The sequence below is a fragment of the Paramormyrops kingsleyae genome, chromosome 4 (genome assembly GCF_048594095.1).
Source record: "Paramormyrops kingsleyae isolate MSU_618 chromosome 4, PKINGS_0.4, whole genome shotgun sequence".
In the NCBI taxonomy this organism is placed as follows: Eukaryota; Metazoa; Chordata; class Actinopteri; order Osteoglossiformes; family Mormyridae; genus Paramormyrops; species Paramormyrops kingsleyae.
In genome coordinates, this window is record NC_132800.1 from 11,845,655 (window position 1) to 11,868,740 (window position 23,086).

At 46.9% G+C, this 23,086-nt stretch overlaps 1 protein-coding gene across 2 annotated transcripts; it reads left to right on the forward strand.

Annotated features, from left to right (window-relative positions):
* Positions 1 to 452: 452 nt before the first annotated feature.
* Positions 453 to 22,739, forward strand: ncapg2 (non-SMC condensin II complex, subunit G2). Of its 2 annotated transcripts, XM_023838708.2 has the most exons (29): positions 453 to 541; positions 797 to 890; positions 6,250 to 6,441; positions 7,116 to 7,230; positions 8,102 to 8,259; positions 8,827 to 8,961; positions 9,117 to 9,211; positions 9,376 to 9,445; positions 9,971 to 10,057; positions 10,291 to 10,383; positions 10,651 to 10,776; positions 11,189 to 11,368; positions 11,914 to 12,066; positions 12,254 to 12,476; positions 12,878 to 12,981; positions 15,002 to 15,175; positions 15,831 to 15,901; positions 16,132 to 16,285; positions 16,782 to 16,955; positions 17,298 to 17,414; positions 17,768 to 17,893; positions 18,629 to 18,728; positions 18,820 to 19,010; positions 19,366 to 19,509; positions 19,683 to 19,786; positions 20,637 to 20,737; positions 21,129 to 21,231; positions 21,919 to 21,983; positions 22,287 to 22,739. In XM_023838708.2, the coding sequence occupies exons 2-28, from the start codon at positions 813 to 815 to the stop codon at positions 21,968 to 21,970; spliced, it is 3,420 nt and encodes a 1,139-aa protein (XP_023694476.1). In that variant the 5' UTR covers positions 453 to 541; positions 797 to 812; the 3' UTR covers positions 21,971 to 21,983; positions 22,287 to 22,739. The 2 variants fall into 2 exon arrangements, with proteins under 2 accessions (XP_023694476.1, XP_023694477.1); XM_023838709.2 differs by having other exon boundaries at positions 469 to 890.
* Positions 22,740 to 23,086: the final 347 nt, after the last annotated feature.

The window sequence follows — 23,086 nt, forward strand, 5'->3', positions numbered from 1 at the left end:
TATTGGTTGTGTGAGTCTACGGATAACATCAAGGCCATAATGTTATATACAGTGACATCCCCCCAGCATTCAGATGTGCTTACAATGTTCCCCCCAATACGTATTGTTAGGGCCTTGGTCCTCCACCCCCCCGCCAATGTTGACTCCATGGCTACAGGTAACATAAACAATAGTGTTCCTTTACAAATAAGCATTCGAAAAATATCGGTTTTATTCGTATTACTGTTTACTTGTACGGTATCAAATCAATTAGTACAACACTGTAAAATGATTACTAATAGTGATATTACTTGCATAACGTGTATTCCACTAAGGCTTTAAAATAACTAACAAATAAGATTTGTATATGGAATTATCTGAATACATGGTACAAACACGCCCCCTGCTGGCTATTACGTGCCGTGGCATGCGCGCGTCTGTGTTATTGCTTTCCGGAAGCGGGATACAGGGGCGTGCAAAGCGCGAGAACGCTGAGCGGATGACGTCAGCGCGTTTAAGTTTGCGCGGGAGTTGGCTCACTCTTCGGAGATACAGCGAAACGGTAAATAAGCTATTAATATAGTGACATAGCCTAATTATTTCATAATGGCCCAGTAAACCAAGATTAATTTAGTTTCCAGAGTTGGACGCATTATATGTTGGAATTTTTCACAGATGGGAACTTGTTTTGCGTTGCTGTTTTGACAGATAGTTTGCTAGTTAGCCCGGGTGACGGTAAACAGGGCTCTGTGCGAACGCCGGGTCGTTAACCTTCCCGACTGGATATCGTCCGTCCCCTTTCGGTCTCACGCCGTAGGTCGGACGACTGCAGCATGACCAAGAGGGACTCTTTCCTACGGTCTGTCAGCCGGGAGCATTTGGCCGACTTCCTGGGCTTCATTCGGCAGCATGTAAGTGCGACGCGGCTTCACTCAGTCTTGTTTCTTCATGTCCAATAAATGCGGTTTCGTTCTTTTTTTTAATTCCCTTATTACGTTCCTTACATGTTCATATATTGCACTTCTGGTTACGGAATAGTCTTATTAGGTTCTTTTGTTATAAGATGTTGTGTAGCTCCTGCTCCATTGCTTGCTTTTGTACCTGAGCATTCATCGGAAGCTTACCTTATCAACGTTTCTGTCTAGATGACTCCTCGAGAGCCGTATGTTTGTAGTGAGCTATTTGCCACACTCGGTCGTCGCTTTGAACAAAAGCGTTTGCTAAATGTATTACCGCCCCAGCGCATGCCACTGTCACGTAGGACAAACCACGGAGTAATGACTGTCATGTACCACTAGGGGTTCTAGCGTGCCACTGCACATATGTAATACCAAAAACACTTTATGTATAATCGCTTTTAATTTAGATCGGTCAGACTTTTTATAAATCAAAGACTAAATTTATACAGGGCCTTTAGCGATTACGGGGCGGCACAATATCCGTGGTTTATCCATTGTCGCGTATGGGAAACCAGGTGGCAATGACTGTCATGTACCGCCATGGGAGAGGAGTTCTGTGCCATCGTCGTGGGCCAATAGATTACCCACTGTCACGTAGAGTAAACCACATTGTAATGACTGTCATGTACCACAGAGGGTCTAGAGTAGAGTTTAGATTCTCTGCCCGAGCCCGAGCCCAGACCCGACCCGACCCGACCCGGCCGGGCCGGGCCGGGCTGGGCGGGGCCATGATCAAGCATTTGTGTGTGTTTTTTTTTTTTTAAATCATTACTTAATTAGCCTAATTGGGTGGAGAGCTATGCCATAATTATAAATGTAGCTCCCTCCCGTAAGACACGAGCACAAGAGTCCTTTGCATTTAACTGAGCCGACGGTTTATTCGAAAGACAGTGGCTTCGTTATTATCACCATCATGGCAGACGTGAGAACTAAATACAGATACGGAAACACAAAATCAAGCACATTTACTTACAATATTAGCTAACAAACATTGAAATTCAAATGAAATATAAACATAAATAACAATAAAGACAGCTTAGAGAATTCATATACAGTTAACACGAACCTCAGTTAGCATTTACATTTACATGGCTAAATACAACAAACTTAACTAAAACTTAATTAACACATACCTCGTTGGCTGCTTACGGAAGGATTTAACCTTTTTCTTAACCCTTTACTTAAAGTTCGATGCCGAGCACACAAACTGGTTCCAGCAGCAAGCGAACTGGATAAGTGAAAGCGTGCTTTTCTTCTAAACGTGTCTCAAAAATCCATTCTGAATAAACAAACAATGCAGTTTACATGCTTCGTCCTTGTTGCATTTTTCATTAAGATAAATCTAAACTAATTTCTGTAGTTCAAACAACTTAGAATTGTAGTTGAGAACGTCTGTTACAACGGCTCACGTATTAAAAAATAGTCGGGTTTAAATCGGGCTCGGGCTCATAATTACAGTTAATGTGTCGGACCGGGTCGGGCTCGGACACAAGGTGCACGGGCTCGGGTAGGGTCGGGTTTAATTTTTTGGGCCCGATCTAAGCTCTAGTCTAGAGTGCCACTGTCATCCAGCGCATGCCAAAGTCACGTAGGACAAACTACGTTGTAATGACTGTCATGTACCACTAGGGCATACCTGTCAAGTATCCCGTTTTGGCCGGGAAAGTCCCGTAATTTACCCTTCTTTCCCGCCGTCCTCCCGTATTACTATTTTCCCGTAAATCTCCCGTATTTAATAACCTGCGTTATTAAAAAAAAAAACAAAAAAAAACATCCCCCCCAAAAAAATCTGAGCTCTGTCACTAGCCTCGCGATAACTGCCACCTGCAGTAGCCTACTACAGGTCCTACAGCTACTACAGGTCCTACAGCTACTACAGGTACTACAGCTACTACAGGTACTGTAGGTGTCAGTTGTCGCGAGGTTAGTGTGTGAGGTCAGATGATGAGTTGATGAGTGACGACGCGGGGGAAAAAAAGAAGAAAAATCAGACAGATGATGGACCCCAGGACAGAGAAGGAAGGCACTCCTTCCAAAACAGTCTTAAAGAATGCAAAGTCTGCAACAAATGAGTACAATAAGTCACTAAAAGAGTAAAGAAAAGTTATGTGAAATGAAAAGAAAAACTGTACAAAAAAGCAATATGAAATGAATGAGTGTGTGAATGTGAAAAGAATGTGGAATGAAAATGAAATAAAGACAAGCAATGTTAAATGAACAGAAAATATGCAAATAAGCCTTTAAATAAATGCTCTTCATATATACCCTTTTGCGTTTTCATTTAGGCTATGAATGTTCACAGCATGTCAATATCAACAAAGGTAGGCCTATCATTGGCTTTATGCACAGCTGCACTACTTCCTGAACTTCAGGCAGCTCCTTTGTTTCCTGTCTGCCATTATTGGACAAACTGATCACCTGGATTAATCAGTTTGTCCAGTAATGGCAGACAGGAAACAAAGGAGCTGCCTGAAGTTCAGGAAGTAGTGCAGCTGTGCATAAAGCCAATTGTAGTTTATAAGTGGTTGACAAGTGGTGATTAGCTTTCTTGTCACCTGTCTTAAAATGTAAGGGATACTGGAGCTTGGTTGGGGTGGAGGGGTGGCTCGCGGCGGGCGCCGGAAAATTTCCCTTATTTTCAAATCCAAAACTTGACAGGTATGCACTAGGGGCTTTAGCGTGCCACTGTCATGCAGCACATGCCAATGTCCTGTTCCACTACATTACAGTCAAAGCGCTGTCACGTGCCACGGTCTTTACGTGCATGACACTGCCATGTAATAACGTAACAGTACAGTACACTTGAAGCTGGAACCGCTTCTGAAAGACTAGCGATCGCGCATAGGAAACAGGTGATTTATAGTCATATCTATGAAGTACAGGATGCATTTAAATACAGTTTCTTATTTTCCCATAATGCATAGACAAGCCTTAGATCATCTGAAAGACAAGGTCCCAGGCTATTACCAGACAAAATTTGGTCAACGTTTACTGTACCTTTTTCAAGAAAAGGTACTTTGATTTTCCATGGTTTTATGCACATTTAGTTATATGAGAAAAGTTTGACAGGCCATATCAGAATTTTCCCATAATGTATAAACAAGTATACCATCCGAATTGCAAGGTCCCAGTGCATTTCCAGGCAAAATCTGGTCAACTTTTACTGCACCATTTTCAAGAAAAGGCACTTTGAAATCCCTGTTTTTTTAAGGCAGGTTTTACAGTCCTTAACTTGCAATTTTCCCATTATGTATCTACAAATATTCTTGTGAAAAATATATTTTTGGTGGTAGAAATCAATAATATATGTTATTACAAGTAACCAGCATAGGGGTGTTTTTTTTTTTGCAGCTCTAGCCACTCACCAATTTATCCAAGCAGGAGCGTTGGAGGGGCAATGGATACCATGGCAAATTCAGGGGACCCCAAAATTACCCCCCCCCCCCCCCCCCAGCAAAATCAACTGGCCAATTTAAAGTGCCAACCCAAGGGGGGGCAAGGTCACATTTTCTCAGGGGGCCTGGGATGTCTAGTTACTTCCTTATATCTAAGCTACCTCATGTATATATTAATTTTGTATGTAATCCATAATCGCTGAAGTGTTGTACAGCATAGTTTGTGGATTGTGATGCTCCCTGCCGCAGATTCTCTGATGTCTTTGCATCTTGCTCATGAGAACCACAGTTTTTTCCTTTTTTGGAATGTAAAGGTGTTCATGATTGATGGTGATGAAAACGATTGATCTGATAGGATTAGGTTTGGAATGTCTGGAAGATAAAGTGGGGTTATTGCTTCTAAAGTGGGGTTATTGTTGCTTTACAGACAGTCTCCTCACCTGCATTGCTTCCTAGTCTGGCATACCCAAACACCACCAGTGTAATGCAGTGTGTTGGGGGTGAGGGTCACAAAATGTGCTTGAAAAACATTTGTCCTCTAAAATGCCCTTTAAAGAAAATGAGACCTTGAATCTCAGGTTGAAAAAACTTGTTTTTTCAAAATTTGTTTAAAAATGACCTAGAACTCGATCTGAATCTCAGAAGTTGAACCATGAACGCTGACCTAAGAACTTGTATGCGCGGGGAAATGAGTCACGCGGCACGTCTCTCAGCGGAAACAAAGGGTAACGCTTCAGTCTCAGCCTCGCATTCGCTGTGATAGCATCGTGCATGTTTACACTAGCTGAATACATATATTTAGACAGTAAAAATACATTTAGACAATGATAGACTGAAACTCGGACGAAATTCAGAGGACTAATGACAACAACCAGATACAGCTGATCACACGGGGATTCCAAACGGGGTTAACGAGGGAGCCGTGCAGCACACGGAAGGAGCGGACAATCAGGGCAGGACACATTGGGTTTTTTTTTTTAACCTTTCATTTCGTTTGGATACTTTTATCTTCTTACTTTACAAATTACTGCTTTGATAAATGTGCTCAGATGTGTTTAGTAAAGTATATGTTCTTGTGTTATCCTGTTCATTTTGTGTTTAAATGCTAAAAAAAAAAAAAATCATATTTCGGTTAAATTTTTTTGGGCCCCGGAACCAATTAATTGGTTTTCCATTATTTCATGTGGGGAAAATTCTATCAGAACTCAAATTTTTTAGTTCTGAACGGATTAAGTTCGAGTTCTGAGGTACCACTGTATATGCTTTTCTTGTTTTGTCCGGTTCATTTTCTGTTTAGATGCTAAAAAAAACATATTTCAGTGTAATTTTTTGGGGCCGGGAGACCAATTAATTGTGCAAAATCAATAACTCCTGAATATTGTTGTATCTAGGTATATGTCGTGCAAGTCATTGTGTTATTTGTAGGGTTGTCACTTTTTAACCAATATTTAAACATTCCTTTGAACACAACGTAAAAAATGCGTATTTGAGCTGTAATTAACCCATTTGAATTTTCAATTGTCACTGAAGCCCATTAGAACCTTTGTTTTGATTTTGTTGTTTGCCGTCTACGGAGCACTTAGAAGGTCAGTGTGGGAAAATATTTGTTGAAATACTTTTGCCTTCCCTTGCAATACTTTTCTTATCCTGCTACAGTTGCCCACTTGCTATTCGCCACAATGTGACAGCAAGGATAAACCTAAATGATACAGGTATCCTGTAAAGTGTGCTTTAAGCACTAAACTATGGTGGACAATATACACCATGTACCTTAATATTATTATTATTAAGGTAATATGGATTTGTATATGTAAAAATGTATAATGACAATAAAAGGCATTCTATTCTATTCTATTCTATTAACAATTGACACAATTACCCTCCTTTCATATGATCTCATCTCACCCCATGCCCAGGCGGACCGCACTGACCCATTCGACTTGGAGGAGGTGCTGCAGGAAATGCATGGGGACCAGCGGAGGGCGCTGTGGGAGAACCTGTCAGCTCTCTTAGCTGAGTCACTGCTGGCGTATCCCGTGGAGCGATGGGACGGGGGCATGGCTGGTGACAGCGAGGACGAGGTGGAGGTGGAGGTTTCCCCTGACCTGGTGAAGCAGCACTTCTTCTCTCCCTGAGTCACTAGAAATGTTTTTATTTTCTATGATGTAACAATCGTTATGTTAAACTTCAGCTCAAACCACTTTCTGGAAAGGAAGCTGCCGTAATGACGCAGAAGTTCACTGATGAAATAGTCTTTGTTGTTTAGTCTGCCTTGTTGCGCTGATCCATGCTGCAGATATGACCAGCCAAGTCAGAGATCTTTTATATATCATAAAACATCTTTTGGGGGGAAAAGTAGCAACACGATTTTGGTAATAAAATTAAAATAATAAACATTTTGATTCTTATTATTATTATTACTACCACTGCTACTACTATTAATAGTAATAATAATAATCATCATAATGGTCTTTCTGGACTTTCATATCAAAGTGAACATATATATATATTTTTTAATAGTTTTAGGGAAATTACCTATTTGCATGTTATTTAGTCAGCAGATGCTTTTGTCCGAAGCAGCACACATTTTTGTGAAAGCAGGGCCTGCCGGTCCCTGGAACAGTTGGGGGTTAAGGATGTTGCTCAGGGGCCCGATGACCAGCAAGCTTCTCATAACAGCACAGCATTCTAAGCAGATGAGCCACTCGCTGCCCCCCTTAAAGCATGACATGGCTGTTAACTAACACCCCTGATTTCACGCCTCTGTTGTTTCCCTGTGTAGAAGTCCACGATGTCGGTGATCGATGGCGTCACTGCCGTGGCCTCTGCGTCCGTGGCAGTCATCCAGGAGGACGACGCTTACTCTGCCTTGCTGGAATGCACCAACATCTTAAACGGTAGGTCGCCACAGAAGGTCACCGGTGGCCTCGGGGTTTGTAGGCAGCCACTCATTTCTGAAGAGCTTCTACGAAGTTCACAGTCCTGCAATGAATCCCCTGGTTTCCTGAAATCCCTAATCGGTCGCACAGACAGTTGTACACCGTGCATCTATGTAGCGGAATGTCTTTCCACTTGCTTACAGGATTGTGGTTGAAAGGAAACATGTAACATTCATAAGAAAGACAAGTTAGTCACCCCTTCACAGTCTCGATAGTGAGGGGCGGCAAATCCCCGTGAATGTGGCAATTTGCAAAGAACACTTAGAGCCCCCAGACCTCAACCCCTAAGTCTGCTAGCCAGAATGATAACATAAAATGTGTTTATAACCAGTAGTACTGTGCTGTACACTTTGCATTTCAAAACTGGTCATTTCCTATCAAAACATTCTTATGTAATATCAAAACCATCTAAATAATGTCCCTGTATGTACAAATTTACTGCTATACTCTCTTGGAGCACTGCGTTATGGACTTAACAAAATTAGGTACTGAAAAAAGTTTACTGCAAGTAACTGCAAGAAAGGTGAGATTTTTTTTTAATATGAAATAGTATAATAGTATGCACTTACACTAACAAATATCATATGACTTTGATATCTATATATCATATAATTACATGTGATCCAAATCATTTTCAGTATTGCTCTTATATTCTTGGCTCTTATATGTCCTCCAAAAATATTCCCGTTCAATTGTTCACGGGCAATTTGCGAATAACTGAAACCATAAATGACAAATTTGTGAATTAAGAAGATGTCTATTTTGCAATAATTTTTATTTTACATTAACAATAGACAATAAGGGTGTTAAAGGTGTCCTTTCTCTGCAGGCATCCGGGCTGCCCTGCCGCCCTCGGAGGCCCCCCTGCAGCTGGCCGTGGGGCGGCTGTGCGAGGTCTGGTGGCGGGCCGGCCTGGAGGGCCGGGAGCCCCTGGGCCACTCGGCCTTCCTGCAGTGCCTGGAGAGGACTCTGGTGCTGAAGAACCCCGTAAGTGGCCCTTTGGGAGCGTCGTTTAGGGCCCAGCGTGCCGTCTGCCTGGTTCAGCGGCTGGATGGGAAATAAGAACTCATTATGAAAGGGAACTTTTTTTCTCCTCCTTCTTCTGAAGACATGTTACGTAAACATACTTTTGCTTCGTATCAACTTCTATTGTTGCATGTGTTCTGAAGAACACAGTGAAGTTCTTCACAGTTTGCTGGGGCGGAGACAGATGCACGGGGGGGGGGGGGGCAACATGACAAGAAGACAATGCATATGTGTAAAAACGCTTAAAAAAACAGGAGAGAGGGAGATGCAGCTTGTAGTATCGCCATGGGTCAGTGCCATCTTTGATCTCCCTGTTTCCTCCAGCAGACCAGCTTTGGCTTTCTGGACGCTTCATTTCCCGACAACTAAGCTTGTGTGGCTGACTGCAGCCGTTCGCTCTAATATCGTTAATGATTAACTTTCGTTGTAATGAAAGCGGCGTGACTGCCAGTGCCAGCTGCCCTGAGGGGCTCCCCGGGGTGTCTGGGGCGACCTGAGCACCTCTTGGCGTCTGTCTGTCATGCTCAGGGCCCAGAGATCCAGCGCCTCTGGAGCCTGCACGCCGTGCTGCAGGGCGTCCCCTTCGAGGCGGAGCACAGCCAGGAGCTGACGGACCCCCTGCTCCAGTGCTTCATGAGCGTGGCCCACATCAGGCGTGAAGAGGTGGAGTGTGGGGCCTTGTGCCCATTATGCCGCCTCTAAGTAGCCCTTTAGTAGCCCTTTAGTAGCCCTGGCCCGAAAGGGAGGCCTTGTAGATGTTCTGATCCTGTTGCGCGTCATGGCTTTAGCAGAACTGCGGTCTCTCTCTCACCCGGCAGGGGAGACGCTTTTTGACTTTCCTCTTCGGCTGGGACGCCGGCTTCATACGAATGATTCACGGGACCATCAAAAACCAGCTTCAGTTCTTCCCCAAGTAAGTGTCGGGTTTGAGACGTGGGCATCCGCCACCCTGTGGCATAATAACATACCTGCCCATGTCCCCCCACCCCACAGCAGCATACTCAACTACCTGATTAAGGCTTGGCATGTTCAGAATCTTCTAGAGTGTCTGGAGTAAACACCAGCACTTCTTCTCAGGTCTATCACTGATGACGTGGCTGACATGTACTTTCGAGCCTGGAAGGCAGCTTCCGGAATCGTCTTGGAGGTGCGTAGGTATTGGTCTTGTACGCTATCGAGTATTTTTCTTACTTATTTTTTTTGGTGTGTTGGACATTGAAATGGTGGTAAGGTGGCACTGTTGCCCCACACCTCTGGGACCAGGGTTCGAGTCTTGGCCCCAGCGCTATGTGTGTGGAGTTTGCATCTTCTCCCTGTGTTGTCATGGGGTTTCCTCCACAGTCTGAAAACATGAACTGGAGTATCCAAATTGCCCATAGCTATGAATGTGTGTGTGAATGGTGTCTGTGCTCTGCGATGGGTTGGCTTCCCATCTTGGTTTCTTCCCAGTCTTAAACCCGTAGCTTCCTGCATAGGTTCCAGACCCGCCCAGCCCTGCAGAAACTGGATGGACGTCAATACCCTTTTTGTTTATTAAATATGACAGTGAATAGTACCATGTTGATCAGGTAGATCTGCTGATTGTCACACCCTTGGATCGGCCCATCTGAGGCTGAACTTCATCCACGCATGCTAAGCTCTTACTCTCACTGTTGTTTCCCAAACCTGCTAGGAGATTGAAACCACTTGTATTCAGGACTTCATGCAGCATGCGGTTCTGCTGCGCCGGAGCTCGCCCGTCCATGCCAAAGTCCGGCAGGTGAGTGTCGGCGTGTCAGCCGGTCAGCAGTAATTAAGAAGGTGTGATGTGTGAGTTTGCGTACAGCACTGTCCCTGTCAAAAGCTGCGGGTTCATGCTAAGAAAAAGATGTAGGGGTTTGAGTAAACTGATATGGAGCTGAATGAAATAAGCTGTTTGACACCCGTAAGACGCAGGGCAGAGTTGTGATGTTTAAGCAGCCTGCATGCTGACCGGCAAGCTCTCGTCCCCAGATACTCGGCTACTTTCACAAGCAGAAGCTGCGTCAGGGAGTGGATGAGATGCTGTCGCGACTCTATAAGCCCATCCTGTGGAGAGGACTCAAGGTGCGGCCCCTGAAACAAGGGCGTCCCCTTATTACCTGTGACGTTTTTCATTTCAAGTTTGATTCGTGTATGATGCGTTTATAATGCAGTCCAATGTGAGTCAAATTTGACGTAAGGTCCTAGAAAAATGGGGTAAAGTGAGATTAGAATTTCTAACCACCTGGTTACAATTCCTGCCCTTTATTGGTCAAAGGTGTTCTTCATTTGCATGCATCCCATGATGCTTTTCTGTGAGCTGAAGTATCCCCCTTTTTTGTGCCCGGGCAGGCGACGAACTCTGAGGTGCGTGCTAATGCCGCCCTGCTGTTCACAGAAGCCTTCCCCATCCAGGACCCCGGGCTGAGCAGTGAGAAGCTAGATGAGGCTGTTCAGAAGCAGCTGGACATGCTGTTTGTGAGCAATGGCGCCCCCTGCTGTCACTTATCATATAACACACAATAGTATACAGCCGAAAGTTTTGAGAATGACAGAAATATTAATTTTCACAAAGTCTGCTGCCTCAGTTTTTGTGATGCCAATTTTCATGTACTCTAGAATGATATGAAGAGTGATCAGATAAATTACTTAATGTATAAAAGCCTTTGATACTTATGAAATGCTTGTAATTATACTTCAGTATACCATAGAAACATCTGAGTAAAAGATCTACAAACACTGAAGCAGCAAACTTTGTGAAAACCAATACTTGTGTTATTCTCAAAACTTTTGGATGACTGTATGTTTGTGTAGTATATGTACAAATAAGGGGTGGGGCGTACCATGTTCGTAAAGAACGTTTGTTTTTTCGGTTTGTGTCCATTGCCAGGCGCTGCTGGAGGACCCTCACCCCATGGTCCGATCCACAGCCGTGCTGGGAGTGTGCAAGATTGTGGCCAAGTACTGGGAAGTCATCCCACCCTCTATCCTCGCCGACTTCCTTAAGAAGCTAGTGACGGAACTGGCCGCTGACATCAACTCTGCCGACGTGCGCTGCTCCGTCTTCAAGGTAGCACTTTTCCTGGCCCGATGTGTGGGGAGGGGGTCAGGACTTTTGGGTTTTTTTTCCCCCGGACGCGACCACCAGTGATCCGTTTGCTGTGGCGAGATTCTGTTTTAAGAGCAGTTCGAGTTCCCCTGGGAGATGCTCATTGCCGCGTGGATGCGAGGGTGGTGGTTTAAACCCCTCATTAGGGACACCAGCCAGCAGGCGTGTTAACATTCAGAGCGGCGTTGCTGAGCTTAGAATCGGCCTGTTAAATAGTTCATAGCTTTTAAGGTTTTTAGGTGGGCTGCTGATGGAATGTACATATGAACTGGCGGTCTTGGGGGTTCAATAGATGCGCTTATGCCGCCTTTATCAGAGCCCAGAGGCTTCTGGGTAAGTAACAGGAGTCCGTTGTGGCCCCGTTCTTCGTAACTTTGATGTTTAGGAATTTTTGCCGTCGTTGAATCAGGCTGTCATAAAACACCGACCCTGCCTTGCAGTAGATATCGGTCTTGTTGCGTGGCAATTCTGGTAATTGTGATGCCGTTGACTGGTTTAACTGGCAGTGCATGACTCTCATCCTGGACAACAACCTGAGCCACCCGCTCTTGGAGCAGCTGCTCCCGGCCCTGAAGAACGGCCTCCACGACAACTCGGAGAAGGTACGCGTGGCCTTCGTGGACATGCTGCTGAAGATCAAGGCAGTGAAGGCGGCCAAGGTGAGAGCAGCGTGGGGGCAGGGGGACCTGCCACCTGGGGGCTTCGGGGCCTGAGGAAGTTCTTCATGTTAATAGGCTCTATTACATCTATTACCTCTGAGACGTTTTGGAGCGAAAAATCTCTTGATACACTGAAATGAAAAGAGGCAAAATACTGGAATTGTATTGCTTTTCCTTTCCCGCACAGTTCTGGAAGGTGTGCTCCATGGAGCACCTGCTGGCCCGGCTGGAGGTGGACTCGCGGCCCGTCTCCCGCCGCATCGCCGGGCTCCTCTTCAACTCCTTCGTGCCCGTCGACCTGCCCGAGGTGGTCTGGTGCGAACGCTGCGTCACGCTCATCCAGATGAATCCTGTGGCGGCCAGAAAGTTTTACCAGTTCGCCCACATGTACACTGCGCCAACCAACATCGGTGAGGCCTGTCGACTCGACGTCTCCCCCCCCCCCCCCGGGATCAAAAGCAGCCATTAAATGTCCTTGCTTACTTTTAGCGCTTTAAGTCACATGACACTGGTCTCTCTTAACCTCTTATGATGGCTGGGACTTTCCTGACTGAACTAATTGCTTATAAGTTATTTTAAGTTTGGGTCATATTGTACTGATCACACTATTTTGAGCCTTGCAACCCGAATCGTGGCGTGTGCCTGCACTCAAGTCATGAGACGCATGTAGATGTGGTGGGGTGGGGGGGGACTAAGGTCTTTAATCTTCACTGTTCTGAAATTTGGGTGCCAGGCCCCCCAGCTCAAATAATGCCCTAAATTATCTTGTCTTCTCCCGGTTGCCACCCCCCCCTGCTCTGGTTCACCACAGCCAAGCTGATGCTAATGATTCGTCGGTGCCTGAATGCCTGCATCCAGAGGGGTGAAGGCGATGACATGAATGAGACGGCTGCCAGCAATAAGGAGAACTGTACCGTAAGCGCACCCCACCTCTTACCTCACGTCCTGTTAGCGCGGCTGCCAGCTGTAAGGAGAACTGTACCGTAAGCGCGCCCCACCTCTTACCTCACGTCCTGTTAGCGCGGCTGCCAGCTGTAAGGAGAACTGTACCGTAAGCGCGCCCCACCTCTTACCTCACGTCCTGTTAGCGCGGCTGCCTGCTGTAAGGAGAACTGTACCGTAAGCGCGCCCCACCTCTTACCTCACGTCCTGTTAGCGCGGCTGCCAGCTGTAAGGAGAACTGTACCGTAAGCGCGCCCCACCTCTTACCTCACGTCCTGTTAGCGCGGCTGCCTGCTGTAAGGAGAACTGTACCGTAAGCGCGCCCCACCTCTTACCTCACGTCCTGTTAGCGCGGCTGCCTGCTGTAAGGAGAACTGTACCGTAAGCGCGCCCCACCTCTTACCTCACGTCCTGTTAACGTGGCTGCCAGCTGTAAGGAGAACTGTACCGTAAGCGCGCCCCAGCTCTTACCTCACGTCCTGTTAGCGCGGCTGCCAGCAGTAAGGAGATCTGTACCGTAAGCGCGCCCCAGCTCTTACCTCACGTCCTGTTAGCGCGGCTGCCAGCTGTAAGGAGAACTGTACCGTAAGCGCGCCCCACCTCTTACCTCACGTCCTGTTAGCGCGGCTGCCAGCAGTAAGGAGAACTGTACCGTAAGCGCGCCCCACCTCTTACCTCACGTCCTGTTAGCGCGGCTGCCAGCAATAAGGAGAACTGTACCGTAAGCGCGCCCCACCTCTTACCTCACGTCCTGTTAGCGCGGCTGCCAGCTGTAAGGAGAACTGTACCGTAAGCGCGCCCCACCTCTTACCTCACGTCCTGTTAGCGCGGCTGCCAGCTGTAAGGAGAACTGTACCGTAAGCGCGCCCCACCTCTTACCTCACGTCCTGTTAGTGCGGCTGCCAGCTACTACCAGCATTGTTACTTATGCTCAGTATTAATCCGTTGTACTTTTTTCCCCTTTTGCAATTTTTCTGAATTGCTAAAACACTAAAGCTCATTCTTGGAACCTTTGATATAGTATAGAAAACTCAGGCTGCAAAAGTTAAGCACAGCCAGCGCACAAAGGTCAGCATTTGAACACAAATGTTCAAAACTGCTCACACATGTTTCTAAGCATGAGAAGAAGCTGAAGAGTGAGTAGAACACGCAATATGTGCCGGATGAGAGTGCAGGTACCGTAGGGGAGTTGAATTTTGACGTTGAGGTACAAATGGGTCACACAGAGGATTCTTCCCGCATCACCCTGCAAGGGAGAGAACTTCCTGTGATCCAGACAAAGTTCTTTGTCCTGACCCAGCCCTGAAACATGGTGATGAGGCAGAATGAGTATTCTTCCTTGGCCCTGTCTTGGCAGTTACACAACATTTTACTGTAATGTGCCTCTCATTCGCATTTTTTGCTTTGTCCTTTACAGAAACTTCTTTGAAGTACTGAATACTGCAAACATTGTATATAATTATACTAAAGCAAAATGCAAACATTTTTGGTAGACAGCAATTTTTTTTTTTGTCTTGTGATTTCCAGTTTTGCAGCTGAACATTCGAAAGATCACATCCACAGTAAATATCTGTCTACATGCCAGCTGCAGTTTTGACTGGTGTTGTCAGTTTTTCGTTACAATGTGTAATGACTGCTCAGTAGTGTTTATTTAACCGACTGGCTTGATGCGTGAGCTGAAAGCAGTGTTTGCTTTTGAGCAAAGATAATGTAGTTTTGAGAAGATTGATTTTGCAAGACGAGTCAAAGGTTTTGTGTAGCTTGAATTTTAGGGTTTATGCTTTAGTGTTTTGAGAAAAGGAGAGGAGATTTTAGGAAATGCGTTTTAGCAATTCAGAAAAACTGTAATGACATTTATCTCATCTTGTAAACAGATTAGGGACACAGCACTTGAACAGTTAGATTCCTTAACGCTTTGGTGGGTGTTACATTGTCTGTGGGTGGGCTGCAAGCCTGGAGGTGGGGACTTGGCCTGACTCAGCCCTCTCCCCAGGTGCTGGAGGATGTGCTCTCCTCCCAGGACACAGCCACCATGGCCAGCCTGCTGGAGGTGGTGGTGATCCTGTGGAGGAGCATCCGCAAGTCGCTGGAGCTGAACCAGGAGGCGGCGCAGTACACCACCTGCAAGTTTGCCCAGGTTCTGCCAGAGTACTTTCGCGTCTTTCAGGTACGATGGTCGCCTGACCCTTTCGGACAGTCACATGGGAGGCTCCAGCTCCTTGTTCAGCACGTCAGGCAGCAGGACGCTGTAGAAATGGGCTCTTTCGGAGGCAGGGCTTGCAGGAACACACAAAGCTTTGCTCCTCTTCTGGGATAGGCTGCATGCCCTTACATGTGATTGAGAGTCTGTGCACAAATCTGTAGTATGAATAGAAGTCTGAGCTATTCACTTTAATTCCATTTGCTTATATTGTGCCTTTCAATTCCACAGTTGCAATTAACACGATGGTGTGATAGTATATTTTTAGTACATAAATGGTTCACGATTGCATAATTATTGGGAGTGGTGTGGGTGCCGTGTGGCTGAGTGGGGTATGACAATGTGCCTGTGATCAGACGTTCGCTGGGTCACGTGATTTTCTCTATTGGGCTCTGAGCAAAGCCCTTAACCCCCCAGTCGCTCCAGGGACTGGCTGACTCTGCTTTGAGTTGTACGTGTTTTTACATAAAAGCATCTGCTAGGTAAATGGAAAAAGTGCTAGAAATGTAATTTTAAATGATGAAATATATGCAGATACAAAAATACCATCCCTGGTAGACTTTCTGGTGTTTTGATACTGGAAAAGGCGTTTTGTTTTGATGCACGTGTGCGTCCCCTGCAGGACGAACGCTGTACGGCCCCCCTGATCCTCATCGCTTCCTTCATGCCGGCTGCGGCTGTGCCCACCTTCAGGTGAGTGTGACCAGCGGTTTGATGCTTTCAGACCCCTATACAGCAAGAAAGATGGCCTCCTTACCCGTGTCCTGCCATGGTTAAAACAGCAGTGCCCCTCTTAAACCTGGACAGGTAAAAAACAAAAAAAAAAAAAAAAAAACCCAAAACTGGGTAGATGGTGGGAAGGATAGGGGACTTGGCGGTTGCCGTGGTGACAGGGCAGGTGACGTGGGGTTTGTCTCCCACAGCTGTGGTGTGCTTTCCAAGCTTCGGCGGCTGGAGCTGGGGGCCCAGGAGTCCCAGTACGGCGCCCTCATCGACTGCCTCTGCAGCTGGGGACAGGCTGGGCACGTCACGGAGCTCATCGCCGATTGGCTGACGGAGGCCCTGCCCCGAAAGACGGTAAGTTGGGTCCGATTCAGCTCTTCTCCTGCCGGGTATGAAAGCGTGCCAGAACCAAAACTCCCCAAAGAGAGAGTGTGTAAAGCGAAGCGTGAGAGCAGCAGGTGTGAGAATGCGTGCTGTTTCGGGGGGGGGGGGGGCGGGTCTGGCAGAACATCTCCCAGCAGCTACCTTTACATGTCAGTCTTATTTAACAAGTTCGTTTAACAATCATCTTGATTGCTTTGCGTCCTTGGGGGTGATCTGCCTTCCAGCATGTGGTAATTGAGGGTGACTTAATGCTGGAGACCCAAAGGACGGCCCTGTTCAGAATATTAATCAGTGGAACTGTCTGTGTAGGTTAAATAATAGCCAAGTGGTCATTTGTGGATACTTCTTAGACGAAAACCCAGCTTGTTCGTACCTCTTAAATTTAAGTGTTTTTCTAAAGCAGAGTTCCAGCTAGGGCTCATGTTTTGTTTCCTCGATATACCATCTACCGCCCCCTACTGGTCAGAACAAGCAGGGCTCTGAGCGGCGGGTCCGCATCCAGGAGGCGGTGGACACCAAGCCAGACCTGGGCCTGGACTTTCTGGTGTACTTGATGTCCAGCAGGTCCAGACAGGCCCACTTGTTGGGAATCCAGCAGAACCACCTCAGACAGCTGCTCAAATCTCTCTGGGCCTGGAAGGTAACTTTGTTATCATGCTATCCAGCCATCCATCATTTCGCCTATTTACTGGCCTTTGGGGGGTACTTAACATGGCCTAATATGATAGCTGTAATTATGAGATTCAGTCTCGTCTTGCTATGAAACGACACAGAAGAGCTTGCCGTATTTTATGTTGTCCAAAAGCCTCAGCCTTGCCAGCCATTGTGCCGCTTCACATGCTTGCGCCACCCTACAGCTCGTCAGGTGGAGGGGCGGGAGAGCTCCCCCTCCAGGCTGAGCTCGCCCATGCCTGTGTGGACCGAAGCGTTCGGGTTGTACAGACCTGCTGACCTCGAGGCTCCCTGCTGTCTGTCTTTGCAGTCTGAGTTGTACGCCAGCCTGGGATTGACGGAGGCGGAGCCTGGCTTGTCTCGGGTGGAGACCGCCCTCAGGGCGTTCAGCGTACATGGCCGGCTGAGTGCCCTCCTTCAGAACAAAGTGAGTCTGCCCCCCCACCCCCAGTGTCTGGGCACCGGAAGGTCTTCCCTCACCTGTCGAGGTTCCGTCTCGTCTCAGGCTGTGACCGGCAGGGGTGGAAGCCTCTCTTCACCTTATTTAGCTGCATGGCTGACTGAGAGAGAGCGAGACCAAGAGTTAGAAGTTGGTGTTGGAGGGGATTTGCCATAAGCAGACAACCCCAACCACCCTCCAAAGCAGGGGTAGAGGAGCGACATTGTTGTTATTTTTCTCACCCTCTGACTCAGACTCATGTTGTCCACCCATCGTCACGTCTGGCGTTAACCTGACAGTCCTATCTGTGTAACCCAAACATCCTTCTGTCTCTGCTGCAGTTCCCAGAGGGGCGACCCTACCTCGAGGGCCTGGAGCATTCAGTAGCCTGGGTAGCTGAGCGGGTCCTTCCCTTCCTGGCGGCCCCCAGCCCCCAGCAGCAGGCCCTGGCTAAGCAGGTCGTTGAGGTGGGTCGTGGGTATCGGCTCGGCGGTGGCTACCTCACAATGATTAGGTCTGTGGGATGTTAAATAGGGGTGTTGTGCCTTTAAGAGAGGGCTTGGGATTTTTTCTTCATTGGAAACATCTGGGCTGTTTGAGGTTCTGCTTTCAGCTCCGACAAACTACATTGGTGTACTCGTATTGACAGGAAAAAATGTTTTCTGTTCTGTTAACTGGGCCCATTCATTACTGCATGGCAGGTAGAGAACGGTACCATTCCGCTTTATTAGGGCTTATTAAACATTCCTGTAGTGCGTCGCTCAAGGCCTAGTAACAGCTCAGCAGAGGTGAATTCGTTTATGGTGTTTTAATTAAGGTCTTATTAATTTATTGCCGAGTGAGTAGGATTGTTGTATAAATGTCTTTATCCATAATGGAGAATCCAAGGTTGAGTCAGTGCCAAAATCAGTCCAGTCTAAAATAATCCAGAGCCAGAAAACAAATCAGACCTGGTCCCAGCTGTATGTTCAGGATACATGGTTTCTGGAAACTTAGACATTCAGCTTAAAGGCGGCTTTAAAGGCCAGTTCCTCTGCAAATTGTTCCTCTGTTTAAGATGCTGGCCGTCCTATGGTGATGGTAGTTTGTGTGAGCGCCAATAACTCCCCCTGCTTAGTCTTTGGCACCACCTGCTGGTCTTGATGTGCAGTGACCTGCTTGTGTGCGAGTGATGGGAGAGGTCTCTGGTTTTCTGTGGGCAGGCCTGTCTGACAGTGTGCCGGGACGTGACCATGGTAGGCCTCGCGGACGAGGAATTCAGAAAGCATCTGCTAGACCTGTGCTCTGTCCTCCTCATGTCGGGTGAGTGGCCGAAACTGGCGGCAAGTTTCTGGCCAATGGGTGGCCCTCGCTTGTTGTCATGGCAATGTGCTGGGTTGTTCCCATTGTACAGAGGGAGGCCAACAGTGCATCGTGCCGCTCCTGTCTCTGCTGAGGGAGGTGGCCCTGGAGTGCCTGACCCAGAGCTCCCGCGCCCGTAGCCACCAGCTGGACCAGCTACTCGGTGTTGCGGCCAACATCTTCCAGAAGGTTCTGGAGGTCATGGCACGCAAGCTGCGCAAGCAGCCGGACGAGGGCCTGCAGGTGAGCGTGCGTGGGGTCGGTGGAGGCTGGTCACACCAGAACGGGTGTCCCACCGTGATCCTCAAGGCCTGTGGTCCTGTACGTTTTTAGAGAGCACGTCTTAATTGGTGCCTGGCGATCACCTATATGCAGATATGGTGGGTGGGGAGGGGATGCGACCAACGTCCTTCTGAAACATGGTATCGGCAGCCAAACTTGAAAGAGAAGCTGCATTATAATCAATGATGATCCACAAGAAAAACGCCTTACAAGATCAGATCGTCCTCTGTGGCCCCGGAGTTTAGAATAATGTGACGAAAACGTGAGGTTCTCCCTAAAGGGGTGGAGATGTCTCTCAGCGCCTATCCTCCCACAGCTGTGTCAGGAGACCGCGGCTGACCTTGGCCAGTTCCTCTGCACCGTCCAGGACTGGAAGGACGTGAACCTAGAGGCTGTCGGCGGCGTGTTCTCCACCGTCTTCGCCGCCGTGATCGTGGAGGTCCGCCACTTGCTTCTCAAGGTGAGCTGTCCTCTCTGCTTCAAATAAAATCAGTGGTATAAATTCATAAGGCCCTGGGTCCATTTCTGATGGTTTTATTTTGGTCTGCCTCCTGGATTTAGGTTAAATAGGGCCATCTGGTGGGTGTCTATCCGTTGTGCCTTTGAGAATTATTCTGGGTGTCCCGTTCTCAGGCCTCCTGTCCGGAGGAGTTGGTGACCCCCGAGTCCATCCAGGACCTGCCGCCGCTCTCTGCCTGCTTGCTTGAGACCATCCTCAAAGCCCCCAAGGTCACCAGGTAACCAAGACAGTAAGGCTACGTTCACACTGCCATGCTGAAGTGACTCAAAATGGATTCTTTTGCCTTAATGTGACACAGATCTGATCTTTTCAGGGCTGTGTGGACACGCAAATCTGATCTTTTCAAATCGGATTTGTGCCACTTTCATATGTGGTACTAAATGAGATACGTATCCGATTAGCGGCCATGCGACCTGAATGTGACGCTCAGATCAGAATTCATGTGGCTTTTTGCTGATGCGCATGCGCTGACATCATGAGCCTGCACCGGCAGCGCAGGAAGGTAAAAATGGAGGAGAGCTGCGATAACAGTCAGTGGAAGGATGGAGAAGTTGGGGATTTAATTGATATTTGGGGAAATGAATCTGTTCAAGCTAAACTGGAAGGAACCTATCGTAATAGAGTAGTATTTGAAATAATTGCCAAAGAAATGGCACAGCGCGGACACGAACGTGGCTACAATGCCAACTAAAAAATAAAGAGCCTGAAGTAAAAGTTTAAAGAGGCAAAAGACTCGAATCAGCGCAGCGGTCATGGCCGCACAACGTGCCAATTTTACGACCAGCTTTTTACCCGTGTAAAGACGTATCAATGTGCGCATGCGTGACGTTTCAGAGGACCGATGCGTTCACATTACAGTCAGATACAGGTCACTTGTACTTATGAATGTGAACCGTCAAGATAAACAAATCCGATCTGAGCAAAAAATCGGAATTGAACGATGTGGCTGGCAGTGTGAACGTAGCCTAAATTGACATTGTACAGATCTAGCCTGATGTTGAGTTTAATGGGCAGGCAGGCTGTGCTCTTCGTCTCATATATTTTAATTATCTTACTATGTCCTCCAGGTCTTTGCTGAGTGAAACGGCCACGTCCATCGAATTGGGGGCCATCGAGGACGTCACTGGGCTGGCTGCTGTCCTACATATTTTGGCAGTGGTGGGACATTGTGAGTAAATATCATTGTTGTGTATGAAAGCACTATTAGTTTGGGCAACAGCTGTATGTTAATGGATTAATGGATTAATTAATGGATTTGAAATGATGCATTTATCCCTTTTTTGAATAACTTATTTGTGGGTTCTGGTTTTAAAGGTGTGAGGTGACTGTCACAGTTATTGCAGCTTTTTTTATTTTTTATATTTTCATTTGAAATCGTTTAGTTTTTGCTTTTAGTGTGGTTTTATTAGTTTTTGTAGACTCGGGATAGACAGTCGTTTTATGTTTGATCTTGATTTTCATATTTTATTTGTTTACAAAAATGTATTATAGTTCTGGTTGTCCTGGATGATGGTAACCCTGGTCACACTATGACTTTAGCGGGTCTCCTCTCCCTGTAGCCGGCCGATTCAAGGCGGAGCTCAAAGGCATCGCTGTCACCATCCAGCATCAGCTCCATAAACACCAGGCTGTCACAGCCGAGGACAGCGGGAGCACAGCTAGGTAACAGCTTCATACCCTCATGGTGGCTATCAGCATCCTCTTTTGGTAGCTGGGCCCTCGGGGGACTGACAGAAGCGTGTCTGTAGTTCTCAAGTGTCAGAGCTGAAGAAATCCCCCTCAAGTGGAGGGGAATCTGCTAGCCAAGTTAAGTCCAAAGTCGGTGGATTTAACTTACCGGCCCCAAACATGGAGGCTGCCTCCTAACTAGTCAGATGGCTCATGTCAGTCCAAGTGTTTACCCTAAAAGCAGGTGTGGCTTGTACCAGTTTGCTTCCCCCAGGCCCTGCTGGTAAAGGCTGGTCTTTTCTTACCACCTTTCTCGACGGCCCATGAGAGTGCCCCCCTCCCTTCCAGTGGGGCTTCATCTTACCCTGCTAAATAGCATATTCTGTGGATGTTACTGGGTGCTAACGGCCAGAAGGAATGCCGGCTCTCCGCTGATGGCCCTCTGGAGTGTCGGTCCCAGCCAGGCGTGTCCTCGTAATGGGCAGAGCACCATCGAAGGGCCATTTGCTTCCATTTTTACGCTTCCCTGGCATTTATTTCTGCGCCGTTTGTTTTGATTGGCTGTCCCTTTGAACTGGGCCGTTCTCTTGCTCTTGATTGCCGTCTCCGTATATAAAAGGCACTCAAAGAAACAATCAGGGTTGTCTGTCTTTAAGTTTATCATCCTGTCTTCCCTTGCAGAATCATTTATGAGTCGGCTGTGAAGAATTTGAACGCAGTTTTGATGGTGTGATAGCGTATGTGTGGTAAGGTCACACTCTTGCCTCCTTTACCCCAACTCTGTCTGTTAATTTATAAAAAAAATTTAAATGTACATCATTCATTAATTACCATAAAGTGAGAGCCAGTGGGAAAATCTATTGTAATTACACCCCATTTGTCAGTTAACATAAAGCATGCAGTATATGTGTGTACAGTATGTGCCATATTTTTGGGTTTTTGAATAACGGCTCAGTGCTCTTTGACTATCAGTCTGGTCTGGGTCTGGCCTGAGCTGGAGTGTTGACCTGACTTTAAAAATCTGATCTGGCTCAATGTTCCCTTCACAGATGGCATTTTCCAGACCAGCTGGGGCTCCTGTCTTCGCAACACTGGAGCCCACATGTAACGCAGAAGCGTGTGTGTGTCACAGTGTGACACATCTCTCTCTGTCTCACTTTTTCATCCCCCCCCTCCCAGCAAGTGTCACATGTAAATTTCATTGTATATAGCTATATCTGCTTTTTTCCGGTGTTGTACACACAAATGCATGAACTAAAATATATGTATTTTAATTGCCAGTGTATCTTTGTATAACTGCTTTGCCAACTGTATCCTAATGTTGAAGCTGGTATGCCCACCCTGTCCATGACTAAGGGCACAGCGGCAGGGCAGGCAGTGGCCTGGGGCCATGAGCTGGGAGGGGGCCCCCGTGGGCGGCTGATTACATAGTACAATGCAGTGACAAATCTGTTTTTTTTTTCTTCTTTTCATAAAAGTGAAAATAAAGTTCTTGTGTTAAATTCTTTGTTGATATTATAAATTTACACTTCACAGTAAATTAAGGTAATAAATGTTACCATGCTGCAGGAGGGGGAGTTGAGGGGCCCCATGGAGTTTTTTGCCTAAGCCCCCCCAGAGTCCCTAGAATCGCCTCTGTCTATGACTAACATCACATTTGTACGTTGAAGGCCTTTGGGATGGCTAGCACTTAATTAGAATAGAATAGAAGGCCTTTATTGTCATTGTAAAATTTATCACGAAATTATCAACACTACTTTAGCTGGGTACTTTTCTTCTTCCTCAAAAAAGCATAGTATTAGGTTATATTTGGCTACGCCCCTTTTACAGGCTCCCTGAGCACAAACGC